At 35.6% G+C, this 18,378-nt stretch overlaps 1 protein-coding gene across 2 annotated transcripts in view; it reads left to right on the top strand.

The window, feature by feature from the left end:
- Positions 1-18,378, top strand: part of PKHD1L1 (PKHD1 like 1) — a 166,512-nt gene that overhangs the window by 55,379 nt on the left and 92,755 nt on the right. For both annotated transcript variants that reach the window (XM_020876376.2, XM_070477243.1), the window contains exons 23-32: positions 155-327; positions 4,912-5,059; positions 5,799-5,953; positions 7,841-7,963; positions 9,134-9,239; positions 11,985-12,095; positions 13,350-13,514; positions 14,442-14,563; positions 16,245-16,377; positions 17,602-17,797. In XM_020876376.2, the coding sequence (XP_020732035.2) occupies positions 155-327; positions 4,912-5,059; positions 5,799-5,953; positions 7,841-7,963; positions 9,134-9,239; positions 11,985-12,095; positions 13,350-13,514; positions 14,442-14,563; positions 16,245-16,377; positions 17,602-17,797 (1,432 nt within the window). The remainder of the gene's footprint in view (positions 1-154; positions 328-4,911; positions 5,060-5,798; positions 5,954-7,840; positions 7,964-9,133; positions 9,240-11,984; positions 12,096-13,349; positions 13,515-14,441; positions 14,564-16,244; positions 16,378-17,601; positions 17,798-18,378) is intronic.

The following is an 18,378-nucleotide window of genomic DNA, read 5'->3' as shown; positions in this document are numbered from 1 at the left end:
GCCTCACAAACTACTTGCTTTAAAGTCTTCTTTCTAAATGTTTATTTTAAACAGTTTAGTCCATGACACATGGATATTATTTGATGCTTTTCTTTTTAGCAGCAGAAGCTATGCAATTTTATCTCCCATTATTTTGTTTATTTGTATTCTTTAGTAATGTCAAAGAGAAGACTTCCAGCATTAGCAGATAAAGGAATATTTTTAAAGGACTTTCAGGTGAATCAAACCAAAAGTAATGGATCAAGAATAACTAACCAGTATTCTGTCACCATGACATCATATAATTGCAGTTATAATATACCCATGATGGCTGTGAGCTTTGGGCAGGTAAGCTTAGAATTTTACAAGTAACTATTTTCAACTTATGAAACATTAGCTTTGACCTAGTAAATGTGAACATTATTATGAATAGATGATGCAGATTAGATATCTTTTAAAAAGACAAGAGAGTTATTCTAAGGATTAAATGAAGATTTAGAGGCTTGAAATTGAGCATGAATTTTCACATTGACCATAGAAATTCACTTTAAACATTAAAATTTTTTAAAGAAATGTATCAATGGGGAAAAAAGAGGAAATAACCTTAAGAATCAGCTAGCCAGATTTAAGTTTTAAATCAGCTAGCTAGAGATTTCTCTGTTGATGTAAAAGAAAAAGCTGTGGGCTCTCCCAATAAAGACCTTTGAACACAGATTATTGAAAGAAAATATCTACATTAGGTTGTTAAATTGTTTCTGTTATAAACACTGTTTATTCTTTGTATCAAAATTGATAGAAGGGGAAGAGATGGTTTTTCATAATTCCAAAAGGATCTAAACAGTTACTGTTTGAGTATGAGATCTGTATTAAATGTTACAATTATGAGAAGTATTTTTCCATTTAATTTTTACAAAATATGCAATTAGTTATATAACTTCCCACAACAAACAAAAGCCAAGTATAATGCATTCAAAATTCAAGGTTAAATAATAATTAAATATTATCATTTGAGTCTCACAAAGAACTTCCTGTTAACAGTTTTATGATTTAAAAGACTAAAAAACTATGTGTTCCACAAAAATTGCTTTTACCCCATCCAGATCCAATGTTTTAGTCTTAGTAGCTCTAAGATAAACATGTTATGTTTTTCAGTCTTAGCTGTCTAACAAAATGTATCATATGTGTATGTGCACATACTTAAATGTCCACATGAATGAATTGTTTTAGAAACTAACTTTGAGATCATTGTAGACTCATGTGCAGTTGTAAGAATTAATACAGGAATATTCCCATACCTTTATCCATTATCCCCCAATGGTAGCATCTATAAGCATAACATAATAGCACAACAGGAAAATTGACTTTGACACAGTTTACCAACCTTATTTGGATGTTGTCAGTTCTACATGCTTTCATTTGTGTGTGGTGTGTATGTGTACAATCCTTACACACAGTTTTTTATTGCATGTATAGATTCAACTGACCACCACAGAACAGTTTCATCCAGAGAATCCCAATGGATACACTTTCATATAGTCACACCACCTACCTCCCTTTGCCACTGTCTTATATCTGGCAACCACTAATTGTCTCTTAAATTGTGGCATTTACGGTGTTATATAAATGGAATTAGACTTTATATAATCATGCTAGCATTAAGTCTTTTGATATTGACTTTTTTCACTCTGAGTAATTCTCTCAAGATCTCTCCAAATTGTTGTATATGTTAATAGTTTGTTCATTTTGATTGCTGAATAGTGTTTAATAGTATGGATGCACCGTAAGTCTATTTAACCACTTAAATCTTGAAGGACATTTGAGTTGTTCCAAGTTTTGGCTGCTTGAATAAAGTTACTATGAACATTCATCTGTGGGTTTCCATGTGACATAAGTTTTCATTTTCTGAGTTAATTGCCCAACAGTGTAATTATGGGGTCATGTGATAAACACATGTACAGCTTTATAAGAAACTACCATACTCTTTTCCAAAATGGTTGCACCATTTTACATTCCTATCAGCAATGTATGAGTGATCCATTGTCTGTACAAATATGCCGGCATCTAGCATTATCACTATTTTTTACTCTAGCCATTCTGATGTGGTATATACTATTAGCTCATTTTGGTCTTAATTTGCATTCCCTGATGGCTAATAATGTCAAACACCATATATGTCCTTCTGTGATACCTGTTCATGCCTTTTGCCGATTTTCTAATTGGACTGTCTTCCTATTGCTGAGTCATCAAGACAGTATGGTACTGGCACAAAGACAGAAATATAGATCAATGGAACAGAGTAGAAAGCCCAGAGATAAATCCACGAACCTATGGACACCTTATCTTTGACAAAGGAGGCAAGGATATACAATGGAAAAAAGACAACCTCTTTAACAAGTGGTGCTGGGAGAACTGGTCAACCACTTGTAAAAGAATGAAACTAAAACACTTTCTAACACCATACACAAAAATAAACTCAAAATGGATTAAAGATCTAAATGTAAGACCAGAAACTATAGAACTCCTAGAGGAGAACATGGGCAAAACACTCTCCGACATAAATCACAGCAGGATCCTCTATGACCCACCTCCCAGAATAATGGAAATAAAAGCAAAAATAAACAAATGGGACCTAGTGAAACTTAAAAGCTTTTGCACAACAAAGGAAACTATAAGCAAGGTGGAAAGACAGCCCTCAGATTGGGAGAAAATAATAGCAAATGAAGCAACAGACAAAGGATTAATCTCAAAAACATTGCTGAGTTTTTAAGGTCTTTCTGTATGCTAGATGGAAGTCCTTTGTCAGCTGTGTGTTTTGCAAATATTTTCTCCCAGTCTGTACCTTGCCTTTTCATGATCTTCATGAGGTCTTTCATAGAGCAACAATCTTAATTTGATGAATCTCAGTTTATCAAGTATTTTCTTCTATGAATGGTGCTTTTGGTTTCAAGTCTAAGAACTCTGCTCTTAGCCCTAAGTCCTAAATATTCTTCTTCGCTTCCCCTGAAAGTTATATAGTTGTGCATTTTACATTTAAGGCCATGATCCATTCTGAGTTAACTTTTGTATAAGATACGAAGTTCTAGGTCCAGGTTCACTTATTTGCTTTTCCCTCTGGTTGCTCTAGCATCATTTATTGAGAAAGCTATCCTTTCTCCATTTGAATTACTTTTGTATCTTTATAAAAACATCAGTTGGGCATATTTGTGTGAATATATTTCTGGATTCCACTTCAGTATTCTGGCCTGGAGAGTTCCATGGACTGTATAGTCTGTGGGATCACAAAGAGTCAGACCCAGCTGAGCAACTTTCACTTTCACTTTTCTCTCCTCTGGCCCATTGTTCTGTGTATCATTCCTTCCACCAATGAATACCACACCCTCTGATCACTGTAGCTGTGTAGTGAGCCCTAACACTGGGTAGAGTGATTCTTCTCTCTTCACTCTTACTGTGAAAAATTGTTTTAGCTATTCTAGGTCCTGTGTCTTTCCATACAAATTTTGAAATAAGCTTGTTAATACATACAAAAATCTTGCTGGTATTTTGATAAGAATTGCATTAAACCAATATATTCTTTTGGAGGGAAATTGACACCTTCACCATATTGAGTCTTCTAATCTATAAAGACAATTTGTCTCTCCATATATTTGGTCTTTGCTTTTTTTCCCAACATATTTAACTTTTTGGTTACATTTACCAGCATTTTGTAATTTCAGGTCAGAGTCAGTACACATTTTGTTACATTTATATATAAGTGTTTCATTTTCTTTGAGGTCGTTGTCATGGATCTTATATTAAGTTCAGTTTCTCCATGCTTGTTATTTTCACATAAAAATATGATTGGTTTTTGTGTGTTGCTCTTGTATCCTGTAACCTCGCCAAAGTCCATGACTTATTACAAAGTAAACGCACTCATGTAATCACTTCAAGATAAAGAAAATCATTAGACCCCTGAGAACCTTCTTTGTGCCTCTTCCTTGTGATTGGATTATTTGCCTACCGCCCTAGATAATTACTATTTTAACTTTACCAACATTAGTTAGTTTTGCTTTTTTTAACTCATCATATCAATAATAATACACTATGTATTCTTTTGTTTGATATTATGAGATTTATGTTGTTGCATGCAGCTAGCTGAAGTTTGTTCTTTTTCACTGTACAGTATTCCATGGTGTTAACATACAAGAATTTATCTATTCTGTTGATGGGTTTTTGCACTATTTCAAGTTTGGGATTATTATAAATAAAGCTGCTCTGAACATTCTTGCACATGTCTTTTGGGACTTACATTTGCTCATTTGTGTGGGCAGTAGGACTTATATCTTTAAATTCCCAAGATTAACAGGGATCAGCAGCCGGAGAGTATCATCTTCACTATTAGAGTTACAATCTATGAATGTTTATCTCACACATTGCTTCTGTCACTTGGCACATAATATTGGCAATTAACATTAGACAGGTATTTCCTGAGTCTGGACTAGGCACTGTATTGACCATATATTTCTTTATATCATTAGTTAAGTTTTCAAGTTTCTGTATGTTATTTCTCCAAAAAGGTTTTAAATTTTTTGATAGCCAAGACCATGTTTCCTATTTCTTTGCCTCACCACCCAATGTGATTAGCATTTTACCTTGAACAAAATGCCTGCTCGATAAATATTTGTTCCTTGAGTGATGGCGGGCACTCTCTGAATTAATGAGGTATTACTGTGGTTCCAGCTGATTGCTGCGCAGATGACCGCGTTGACTTGAGCCTCATTAGCGCAGCCACGTCGGTTTGGCCTGTGTTGATTTATGTGACTCTCCTTAATGTTCTGAGGAGTCCTGAATACCTGAGGCTCATTTTTGTCCACAGGATTGTACCCTGGTGAAATAGAAATCGTGTTCGCCATTGTTATATTTAATCATTTTATCAATATTTATTTTGGAAATTAGAGAATCACAAATGAGACAGAGAATGAGTCTGTTTATAGAGGAAATAATTGGCCCGGGGAGTCAAAGATTCGTATTCAAAGAAATCAAGCGGCGTCTCCACCTCTCAGTGGCAGCTTTGACATTCACGCTTCTGGACATGTTCTCACAGGTACATGAAAAAGTCCATAACTTTGGTCTGTGTATCAGTTGAACTATACTGATCTAAATAACCATCATAAACATTTCAGTGTATTTCTTTTTAATGTTATTTCTTTATGTAATTTATAGAGTTGAAATCTTCATTAATGTAAAGCTAAATTGTTGACAAAAAATGAAATTTTCATGTTTTTTTCATCACCTCACCAGATACCCTAGGTTAAATTCCCAAAAGTTTGTTTCTCTTTTATGTCCATAGCTTATTGGTTACCTATGAAATTGCTTTTTTTTTTAAGTATTTGAGCCAAGGATCAATGTCTGAGGTACATTACTCATGTAATTTTTGTTTCTAAGAAATATGTAAATTTGTTGCATAAGCAATATGGAAATTTCACTTTTTTCCATATTAGAGGAGAACAGTTGGTTTACAAGTGATAAAATACATCTCATGTATGTTAAAGGTGAGCATGGGTCTTCCCCAACAGCTCAGCAGTAAAGAGTCTGCCTGCAATACAGGAGTCATAAGAGATGTGAGTTCGATCCCTGGGTGGGGAAGATCCCCTGGAGGAGGGCATGGCAACCCACTCCAGTATTCTTGCCTGGAGAATCCCATGGACAGAGGGGCCTGGCGGGCTACAGTCCATAGGGTCACAGAGAGTCAGGCACGACTGAAGCAGCTTAGCATGCACAAGAGTGACCATGGTTTTGTGAATTTCTGATTCCCACTGTCTGCTGTCCTTTTGCGAGCGCAGGTATCCCCGCTGCCGTGTCGGCCGCAGATTTGCAGTTTGCTCTCCAGAGTCTAGAAGAAGTGGGACAAGTCTCAGTGACCCGAGAGGGAGGCTGTGCTGGATACTCATGGCGTGTCAAGTGGAGAAGCACGGGTGGAAAGCAGCCTCTCCTGCAGGTTCCCTCACGTCACCTGGGTTTTGTTTTCTTCTATATTTTCTTTGCTGATTTGCACCCTGCCTGGTGCCAAAGAGACCTGGAGACTGTGTGTATTTTAAAAATGCAAATGATAGGCTAAACATTCAAGGAATTCCTTTCCATCCCTTTCCATAAAAGGAAATTGAGGGAAAGAAGATTGTTCAAAATTAAGTAGGCCAGGCATTGTCTTTTATGGAGAACAGCTGTTGGTGCTTTATGCCTGACATTGTATGGGGGAAGTTCAGGAATATACGGATTAGAAGACCCTTGACGGGGGCAGGAAGAGCACAGACAGGGCCAGTCTCAGAACTAAATCTGCGTAAACTGTGAGGGAAGGCATTGTGTAAGGGGGAGGGTGTACTGGGGATATACTCTCTGGGGGGCCAAGCATAATCTGTCTTGCTGTCTATAATTCTATCTTTTCACTAGAGCTGTATTCTGGGTCCTTGGATAGTTTTCTGGTTCCAAAGATGACCTTTTCAAGTTCATAACAGAACCACACTTTTAAGTGTTCATCTAATGACTTTTGCTTAGAGTGTGCTTGGGAGTACGGGGGTAAAGTCACATTTAGAATATGTGAAGGTGAAGGGTCTGGAAGACTTTGGGCTCAGATGGTAAACATCAAAAGTATGCTTTCTAGTGATGATGAGAGTGTGAGAGGCCCTCTTATCCTCACCTGCTATTGGTGAGACAGTGGGACGATAATTTAGTTGTGTATACCTTATGATTCAGCCATTTCAGATCTATAACTCCATTCTACTGAAATAATAATACAAATAGGAAAAGAGATAGGCACAGAGTTAGTCAATGCAGCATTATTTGTAATAGTGAAAAAAAAAAAAAAACAACCCTAGAAATCTAAATCCCCATCAATAGAAAAATAGTTGTTAAAATGACACAAACTTGGCATGAATACCGTGCAGCCATGTATAGACCCACATATATTCACCTGGAAAGATGTCCTTGACAAAAGGTGGGAAAAAATACAAAACTGCTTTCGGAAAATGACAGAGGAGACTGAAAAAAGTATATAAACGTAGAATATAATATGCCATATATAGACTGTATGGATGTCATACAGATGTGGGCCTTATGTTAAGAAAGCACATGTCCTGAAACTAGAATTAGAAAAGTCTGTAACTGAGACATCTCTAATGACTGATGTCCCCTTGGTACCTCTGCTGGTGACTGCACACTCTTCCCTTCATTCTTCCCTGACTTTATTCATTATTTCTGCTCCTGGTCACTTTGGCACCCACAGACCCACCACGAAGACTCCTATCTCTTTTCTAACCTCTGTATGCATGGGAAGACTGCCATCTTAGCAGTGCAGCTTTGGAATGACCAAAGTATGCATATTGATCTGATTTGGTTTCATTTTTACCATTGGCAGAAAATATAATTTCATCAGAAGATGAAAAACCAGGGGTAGTCAGAGGCCAAAACTGTGAAAGGGGAAACACTGACTCTTGGGTGGAAAGAAGACCACATTTTTTCAATTATTTAAGAATCATTTATCAAAATGGTCATTTTTCAGAAAGAACATAGAACATTTTGCCAAAATCAAATTAATAAATTTGTGTTTCTCAGACATATTTTATTCTAAATATTTGAGTTAATTTTAGTCATTTAATTCAAGTTGTAATTGCTGCAATATATGATAATGCAATGATGTTACCAGTTTTTTCTTTGATAGATTATGATCATTTTTGAAGAGGCTTCTTTTTTCAAAAATGTGACCAAATGATTTTGAAATTTTTTCATTTTCTGGCATTTCACTTTTAACCATGCTTAAATTTAAAAAGAAAAACTAGTGTGGTCATATTTATCATAACATTTCTAGTGAAATAATCTTATCTAAAAATAGATCAATGATTCCAACGTTTTTGGAGAAAATGCTAACATGACAGTTACAAGGATAAAGGAAGGTGGCTTATTCAGACAGCGTGTACTGGGAGACCTACTTCGTACACCCAGCAAACAGCCACAGGTATTTTTGAAAGTTTATTCATTTTCTGTTTTGCATAGAGGGTTATCGTTACCATCTTTCTAAATTCCATATATATGCATTAGTATACTGTATTGGTCTTTATCTTTCTGGCTTACTTCACTCTGTATAATGGGCTCCAGTTTCATCCATCTCATTAGAACTGATTCAAATGAATTCCTTTTAATGGCTGAGTAATATTCCATGGTGTATATGTACCACAGCTTCCTTATCCATTCATCTGCTGATGGGCATCTAGGTTGCTTCCATGTCCTGGCTATTATAAATAGTACTGCAATGAACATTGGGGTACACGAATCGGGTGGAGAGGGAGGTGGGAGAGGGGATCGGGATGGGGAATACATGTAAATCCATGGCTGATTCATGTCAATGTATGACAAAAACCACTACAATATTGTAAAGTAATTAGCCTCCAACTAATAAAAATAAATGAAAAAATAAATAAATAAAGTAAAATGTTTTAAACACACACACACACACACACAAAGAAAGCTTATTCATAATTTTAAACATATAACTATTTTGTAATAAATTAAAGACCCAGTAAAACTGAACAGATGACATCTTTATATTCATGTGACTATTTGTTAACAGAGGATCAATTCCATAATATTTCATGACTTTTGGGAAAATTATTAACATCTTCTTTATGATAAAAATGGATTTTAAGCCTTGCTGTTAGTATTTGAAAATATATCCTTTCATTTAATCTTTGTCATGTTTCTGTAAAGCGATTATTAACCTACTACTTACTGAGAGGGAGTTAAAAGAGTAAGGAGTTTAGGTGATTTTCTCAAGAGCAACCTTTGTTTTTATCCATAGCACTAATTACCCCAAGGGCATAATGTGCATTTACTTTTTTTGGTAAGTTTTTAGCCTTATGCAACTCTGTGTCCTACCTCTGCTAGAATGTAAGTTGGGTGACAACAGGAATGTCATCTGTTTTGTTAAATGTACTTATCCATTTATAGATGTGCCTGATATAATGGACACATTTGCAGAATGAGTCAATGAAGGGTCAAAACAGAAAAAGTATGAGTAGAATAAATTTTGGAAACCAGCAAACTAGCAAAATTCCATTACTTTTCTAAATCATACATATATTCGTTTAACCATGCTACCTCTCTTATCCCTGTGTTTGTTTATTTGTAGGTTGAAGTCTATGTCAATGAAATTCCAGCTAAATGTTCAGGCAACTGTGGGTTTACATGGGAACCCACAGCTACTCCTCAAATCTGGGCCATAAACCCTTCCCAAGGTAATCTCTTGCTTTCGAATTTGGAGTGTAGTGTGGAAGACAATTAGCAAAAATGTAAACTCTGATAGTGGTTAAGCAGACAGCTCTACATAGAAAAAAAATGTATCAAACCAGAAAGCTATGGAAAGATCATTAATTTCCTTCGGGAAAAGTATCATTGTTGACATTGGACTCACTAGTATTCTACTTTTCCCGGTTCACCAAGTTAAAATCAATATCTAAGATTTCTGATATTGAGGCAGTTTTGTTAAACTCTACTAGCTAGGGTTTTTTCTGGAATCTTTCATCATATGAGACCACTTCTTCTAGGAGACATAGTACTAAAACATCAGTAACAGAACAGCTGCTATTTAATAAGAGAAAATAATTAGGCCTTAGATTTGAGAATAAGAGAGAGAAAAATTATTGCCAAGAACTCAGTCTAGAGGGAACCATCATGAAACACCTTCATGGTATGTGATTACTTTTAAAAAATGTGATTACACTTTATGTCTGAACTCCCAAGGGTTGAAATAAACAGAATGACTAAGGATTGTAAGGGATGGCTTTTTTTCAGACAGAAAGATAAGCTCAGATACTGTAATTGCTTATTTAGTATTGATGGCTAGTAGGAAAACTCACCTGCTAATTATGTCAGCAAGCAAAAAAACCCATTGAAATCTTTAAAATATGAAAGAATATATTCATCAGACTTTTATCAGTGTTATAATTGTTATGATACTTTTTAATGTAACTATTATACTAATATCTTTTTATAGTATTATATATAAATTCATGTTATCCCAAAGTTAGTATCACTACTGTAAAACCTTCAGAACTCTCAAGAATAAAGATTTCATGAACTTTAATTTGGTTTTAGTCCTTTGATATTCTTATTTTTGAATCCATCCTTGTATTTTGTAATGGATTTCCACTTTTGAATTACACTTTGGTATTCTTGTTCTTGAATACATCTTTGTAGTTTGTAATGGACTTCCACTTTTAATTTTTGGAAATAATACTTCCTACTCAGTTAACGTGAAGCACCTTTTGCCACATTTTAAATGTAAAACTAATAAAAAAAAGTTAAGTATAAATAATGCTATTAAAAACACCCATTTTCTCCTCCATGAATATTTAACAGCTGTTAACACTTGTCATAGTTACTTCAAGTCATCAGAAAAAAAAATATAGGAACAGCTATAGTTGTCTCTAAGCACTATGCTCAGAGCTAGTGCCCTATCACCTTCCCCAGCGGCAAGCACAATTAATTTTGTCTATATTCTTCCATGCCATTTTAATTACCCTTTGTGTATAACACAGACATGGTGATTTTTCCACTTTTTAAGTTTATCCATGAGCTATTTCATTGTAAATATCATTTCCACTTTACTTTTGTCATTTAGCATTTGTTTTGAGAAATATATGGTTTTATGCGTATGTAATTAATCAGTTTAAAATACTTCGTAGATAAACCAATTTATTTGTTCCTCTATTGATGGACATTTAGACTGTTTACAAGTTTTTTTGTTTTTGCCCATGACTGTATTGAACTTTCTTATGCAAATCTACTATAACATATATGCTAGAACTTCTTTAGGATTTGCATCCTCCATGTAGATTACTAGGTATATGTGTATTCACTTCATTAGATGACCAAATTGCTCCCCTAACTGACTGTACCTCCAGTGGGTATGAGAACATCATATTATCCACACCCTTGCCAACAGTTAATAATATGAGTTTTCTAATTTTGGTCAATCTGATGAGTATAAAAAGTTATCTCATCATTGTTTTTACGTTGTCTATTCTTTGGTTAGTAATGCACAGGAACATCTATGTTTCTTGGACATTTAGATTACTTCTTCTTCTGCAAATTGCTTGTTAACATTTTATATCCATTTACCAGATTGTCTTTTTTCTATCAACTTGCACTGGGTATTATGGTTATCGATTCATTGCACATATCTTTTCCTAGTGTATCACTTATGATTTGTTTTAGTATCTTGTTCATGGAAACATTTAATTTATATATGCTTTCCTTTATGGTTAACTATGGCTTTTTGTATCTTACCAAATCCATCTCTACATGAAAGTCTTAAAGATATTTGACTATGTTTTTTTCTAAAATTTTGAAGTTTTGATTTTTCATTCTTAACCATTTAAATCCATGTGAAATCCCTGTTGTGTGTGATGTTACATAAGTAGGGTGACCATTTCATGTATCGATCAAACCTGGATAACTTAAGAGTCAATGGAGAACATTCAGTATAAGATGCTGGGTCAGAGAGGATAAGCCTGGAATACCCCAGGCACTTTAGGATTGGTGTCACTCCAGCTAAAGTAATCATATCCTACTTCAAATGGAAAATGTCCACTACACTACTTGTATAGTTTATTCTTTTTTCTTGAGTTTGTGATGGCAGTTCTGTCATAGTCTGAGTGACCACATGGGGATGTCTGTTTAATTTCTTTGTCATAAGAATAATTTTCCTTTGCTTACATCATTCCATACTTTGAGTAAGATAATTCTTTCCACTAATCTCTATCAACACACAGATTCCAAACATGAAGCAATGTGCAGTAATAAAATGGGAAAAAAATACCATTGCTAAATAAATGTCTTTTTTCCCTGCTTGCTTAAAGGCTTATTATTTATATCTTTTAGAAGGTAGGGTCATTTGCCTCTGAGAAATATCTGATTTAAAAGCAACAGATTCTATGTTTTGTCATTTTAATATTGTCATTTATACTTATCATTTTCAGGCTCCTATGAAGAAAGCACAATTCTAACCATCTCGGGTTCAGGATTTTCTCCTAGTTCACCTGTCTCAGTCTCAGTTGGGCCAGCAGGTTGCTCTCTTGTTTCTGTGAGTGGTAGGTTCTTTTAAAATGATTATTTTTGAGTCTAATTGCTTTTCTGTAAGAGATAATAGAATCAAAGATCAGTGTTACAATAATAATTTTCCTATAGAGTACCTTTGGGGTCATGAAATTGACAAACTGCTCTAGATAGATACCCTATCTTTTTAATCTTTGGTTATAACCACAGACTAATTCTTGCACTGTTGTACAGTACCTCTATCCATAACATTGATTTTTGTTCTTTTTCTCCTCATAAAGAGATTACACAAAGTCTTTCCTTCTTTGGTATGTCTCTGGAACACAAAAATTCATAGATTGCTGCTCTGATATTCCGTGATCCTCTCTGCTCATGCTTTGAAAATGTCACATTAGTCTTAGCAAGAGGACATAGCCATCTTCCTGCACTTCTAGTCCAAAAGAACCTCTGTGCATTAATAGAGAATTTAAATATCATTGTACTTTCTATTCATGGAAATGAGGAACATAACTACTTATTTACCTAAAAATTCTTGTTCATAATCCTAGTTATTTTTCTTAATTTTAATAAGTTTAGATTATATAAGCAAATTCACTCGCTATATCATTTCAGTCTTTTTCTTTTGCACCATATGGCATGGGGATCTTCATTCCCTGATCAGGGACTGAGCCTGTGCCTCCTGCCTTAGAAGCACAGAGTTTTAACTACTAGACCACCAGGGAAGTTCCTCATTTAAGTTGTTTTTAATTTACATCCTCTATGGATTCTTGGGATCAAATAGTCAATATTACTATATTGTGTATCATAATAACAATGATGGTGATGAAGTGCACTGTACTATAAGCACACATATACTGTTCTAAATGAAAAATAGGTTTTCACTTAGCTTTTGATCACTTTTCTTGTTGAAACCTAGTCTTTTTACTCAGTTTGTGACATAAACAATGTATTGGACCAAAATCTTTAAATTATTGATATAAATTACCTTATATATTAGGATTTTAAATTGTTATTATAGTAACTTTTTAGCCACAGTAGTACTCAGGAGCAAGTTGTTTACTCTGCCCTCATTATTATTTTACCTTACTCTTTTTCTGGGAGGGTCTGATTCATAGCATTAGGTAGATTGTAAAGGTTTTCCTCCCATTAATATATGAGTAGTTTTCCTCAGATATGTTTCTTTGGAATATAAAAATGAAGGCCACTTTTTATATTTGCAAACATAAAATTTCAGTAATTCTATCCAACAAAAGCATTTCTTGACCATTTTTTTCTTCTTTTATCACAAGAAAATGAGATCAAGTGCCAGATTCTGAATGGAAGTGCTGGACATTTCCCAGTTGCTGTGTCCGTCGCTGATGTTGGCCTAGCACGGAATGCAGAGGAGAAGGGATTCCACTTCATTTATCAGAGTCAGATCTCACGCATCTTGCCTGCTTCTGGAAGCCTCGCAGGTAACAGTTAATTGTTCCAAACAAAGGAAAATTGCCTATATTTCCATCATTCATTTCATGGAACTATTTCTAGAACAGGGTGAAGGGAGAGGACTCCAAACCTTCCTCGTACAGAACAAAGGAGACAGCTCATTCAGAAGGCACAGTGATTCTCTGGATGACTAATTCTTTTGTTTCTTATGAAGCACAAGTCAGGGTGACTGCTTCTACTACATCTTAGGTTATTGAATTAATATCATCAATTATTACATGTTTCTATAACAAGCTCATTAATTATGTCAAGATAAGATTTATTAGTTATTATTCTGCTTACCAACTGCTCCATTTGTAATCACAGTCTCAGTGGAGCTACTTGACCCAGAAAAAGTTCCAGGAATAAATCGGGGAAAGGGAGGCTGATGCAGAAGATGAAAGAAAATAACACATTTTTCCAGTCTTGCTGTATTTTTTGTGTGTTTTGTTTGCTTGTTTGTTTGATCATGCTTAGTTTTAGATTTTGTGCTTTGGCCTTGATCTTTGGGGTACGTTCTGTGTTTATATTTTAAGTTATTTTTATTTTGTTGGGATTTTTAATTTACTTAAAAGTAATTCACTCTCATTTCCCACTAGTTGAATAAATACAAATAGCATAATTTCTCTTTAGGATGAAGAAGACACTATGGAAAATAGCAGTTGCTGCTAGTAATGTCCAGAAGCAAATGTTAGTTGCAAATCTGTGTTATTTCATTCAATCACTTAGCCCAGCCCCTTTAAAATTCCAGACTCTGGAGCTCAGACTATGTGGTCCTTGATCTACTTGCCAACCCATCTCTTGGATGATTAGACAATTCTTGAATGATGAGTTAGATTACTGCCAAAGTGTCTTTTTGTTATTGTTAACCTATTGTGTTTCTGTTGTTACTTGATTTTGTGTTTTTACTAATGAAGGTGGTACTCTTCTGACTGTATCTGGATTTGGCTTTCATGAATATTCAAAGATATTAGTCGGAAATGAAACCTGCAATGTAATTGAAGGGGATTTGAATAAAATAACCTGCAGAACACCAAAAGTAAGGCATCCAGCTTTGGTCATTTTTTTCTAACTCTGAAATTGTGCGAATTAAAGAGCATCTCAGTAGAGGGTGAAACAAATGCCTTATTTACCTAATGAGTGCAGAGGTTCATAATGCTCTTTAACAATTAGTTCTTCAGAATCTTTCTGCTGAGATCCAAATACAAAATATTATCTCCACAATCTAGATACTTAACATCGTTGAGGAAGAGAAACAATAAACTAATGTTATATAGTGTGTTTCATTTGAAATAATAAAAGTAAACATACAAGTGAAGATAAAATACAGTGGGGAGAGGATGTCAGGAAGAGTTTCATGAGCAAGTTCATGTCTTATCAGAGGTGGAAGGATGATGAAAGGGAGTTGACAAGGAAAATCCAAGGATGAAAAAATATACCAGTAATAAATAGTATAAAAAATTCAGGGAGGCAACTCTAGATATTTTGGGTTTCTTAAAGGAATATATAAATACTTTAAATGTGTTAAAGTTTCAGTTTGTTGACAAAACACAAAATGTGAGTTTTCCCATGGAATTTTACATTTTAAGACCAATCATTGTTCCTCTATTTTTAAAAATAGTGTTTAAATTTAAACCAAAACTGTTTTACTTACTGTGTGCAGAAGGATGATGAATTTAGTCATTAATATCTAAGGCTATAGACAATTAAGTGTAGATATTATTATGTAGTTGATATGTGAAAGTGAAAGTTGCTCAGTCATGTCCGACTCTTTGTGACCCCATGGACTGTAGCCTGCCAGGTTCTTTTGTCCATAGAGTTCTCTAGGCCAGAATATAGGAGTGGGTAGATAGCTCCAGGGTATCTTCCAAACTCCAGGATCGAACCCAGGTCTCCCACATTGCAAGCGGATTCTTTACCAGCTGAGCAACCAGGGAAGCCCAAGAATACTGGAGTGGATAGCCTATTCCTTCTCCAGGGGATCTTCCCAACCTAGGAATAAAACAGGGATTTCTTGCATTGCAGGTGGATTCTTAACCAGCTGAACTACCAGGGAAGCCCCGAATTTGAGCATGCATTGGACTGAATGATGGAAATAAGAAACTGGGGGTTATCGCAAATTAAAACTTCATTTAAATTATGTCATTCAGTTAAACATTGAGTAGGCACTAAGTAACACTAGATGCTGGGAAAACTGTTTTTCCTAATTGGGAATTGTGTGCTGTGTCAGTGAAAGCATCACATATTTTTCTCAGGCTTTAGTCTTCGATTCTGGGACCATGTCAACGAAAGATACAATAATGTCCTTTATCCATGAAGAGGAATAAATGTTTCATTCAAGCCTATTTTAAGAGCAAAAGACTCAAAACATTTAGTATAATATGCTTTATTAATTAGAGAATCACTTGTCCAAAACATTGAGGAACCCTGGGGAGTCCAGTAATGTAGATGTATTTGAATTGATCATAAGCACCCACAAAACCACTATATCTTATACCTTTATCTAAGAATTTAAACATATAACCTACATTTGATACAATAACTTTCCTCCTTTGACATCACAACTTTCAAAGTATCTGATAATTAACTCTGATTCATGACTTTGGGGAAAAAATCTTTAAAAGTTTATTTTGAGAGATTCTTTTTGCTTTTAGCCATTGAATTTCTGTATCTTAATATTTAGTGTTTGCTAATTGTTTTATTTTTCCCTCTTGTTTCAGAGAATTGAGGGTACAGTTGATATTTCAGTTATTACCAGTGGAGTTCAAGCCATAGCAAAAAATGCTTATAGTTATAATTGTTTACAGACTCCAGTTATAACCGATTTTAGTCCAAAAGTACGGACAATACTGGGTAAGGAATTCATCAATAAAATTAGTCATTTGATATATATGTGTAGGTCCAATGCATTGGACAATATATGTATTTGTCTGATGCAATGGACATGAACTTGGGCAAACTACGGGGGATGGTGAGTGACAGGAGTTCACAGGTTTTCTTTTTTAACCAAGAACTGGTCTGTTTATTATATAACTTTGAACATTTGCAAAAAGAAGAAAGATATAAATTTTTAAAAAATTCTTTGCCATCTTCTTTCCCATGTTAAACAATTGAACATGAATTTTATCTCCCTCTGGCAGCTATTAGTTCTTTCATTGATTTCCTTTTACCTCTGAAAGTGGTTCGGTTCAGTTCAGTTCAGTTGCTCAGTCGTGTCCGACTCTTTGCGACCCCATGAATCACAGCACGCCAGGCCTCCCTGTCCATCACCAACTCCAGGAGTTTACTCAGACTCATGCCCATCGAGTCAGTGATGCCATCCAGCCATCTCATCCTCCGTCACCCCCTTCTCCTCCTGCCCCCAATCCCTCCCAGCATCAGGGTCTTTTCCAACGAGTCAACTCTTCACATGAGGTGGCCAAAGTACTGGAGTTTCAGCTTCAGCATCAGTCCTTCCAATGAACACCCAGGACTGATCTCCTTTAGGATGGACTGGTTGGATCTCCTTGCAGTCCAAGGGACTCTCAAGAGTCTTCTCCAACACCACAGTTCAAAAGCATCAATTTTTCGGCGCTCAGCTTTCTTCACAGTCCAACTCTCACATCCACACATGACCACTGGAAAAACCATAGCCTTGACCAGATGGACCTTTGTTGGCAAAGTAATGTTTCTGCTTTTTAATATGCTGTGTAGTTTGGTCATAACTTTCCTTCCAATGAGTAAGCGTATTTTAATTTCATGGCTGCAGTCACCATCCGCAGTGATTTTGGAGCCCCCCAAAATGAAGTCTGACACTGTTTCCACTGTCTCCCCATCTATTTCCCATGAGGTGATGGGACCAGATGCCATGATCTTAGTTTTCTGAATGTTAAGCTTTAAGCCAACTTTTTCACTCTCCTCTTTCACTTTCATCAAGAGGCTTTTTAGTTCCTCTTCACTCTGTTATAAGGGTGAAAGTGGTAGGATGTCCTAAATCCAATGAAAGATAAGATGAGTTGGTTTACTTCATATTCAAATTTTGTACTATATAATAAATGGACTCTTTTTGTAAGATTTTCTTTTCTTTCAAAATAATAGGAGAAGATAATTTAACGATTAAGGGTTATAACTTTGGAAATGAACTGACACAAAACATGGAGGTCTACGTTGGAGGTAAATCCTGCCAGGTCCTTCACCGGAACTTCACAGATATTAGATGCCTTTTGCCCAAGTTGTCTCCTGGAAAACATGATATCTATGTCGAAGTCAGAAACTGGGGTTTTGCATCAACAAGGTATGGTACTGATGTAAACTTGATAGAGTCATGGAGCACATGGTGCTAAGGTATTGGGATAGGAAGAGAAGCAGTAATTAACCCTGATAATATTTCAATTGATTTCTTCACCTTTCTAGAATTCCCTTTGCAAAAGATTCTGAAAATATCTCATAAAATGCAATATGATGCTTAGGTTTGAGAACAACACCACTTGGATTAGGCTGTAAGATTCTCTGCAGAACTAGGTTTATATATATGTCCCATGATTTTAGTTCATTCTGGAAATACTGTCAGGCAGTTTCTAGGGGCAGACACTTTCTTAGCCCTGGACTTTATAGTGGAGAATAAGAGGCATGTGTCCCCCACCTTAGAGCTTCTCAGGTGGCGCAGTGGTAATGAATCCACCTGCTAATGCAGGAGACAGAGGTTTGATTCCTGGGTCAGGAAGATCCCCTGGAGAAGGAAATGGCAACCCCCGCTCCAGTGTTCTTGTCTGGAGAATTCCATGGACAGAGGAGCCTAGCCAGGCTACAATCCATGGGGTCGCAGAGAGTCATGACTTAGCATGACATGACTGAGCATGCATGCATGCATGTTCC

Source organism: Odocoileus virginianus, chromosome 15, assembly GCF_023699985.2.
Source record: "Odocoileus virginianus isolate 20LAN1187 ecotype Illinois chromosome 15, Ovbor_1.2, whole genome shotgun sequence".
Lineage (NCBI taxonomy): Eukaryota > Metazoa > Chordata > Mammalia > Artiodactyla > Cervidae > Odocoileus > Odocoileus virginianus.
This window is presented reverse-complemented; position numbering and strand designations above follow the sequence as displayed.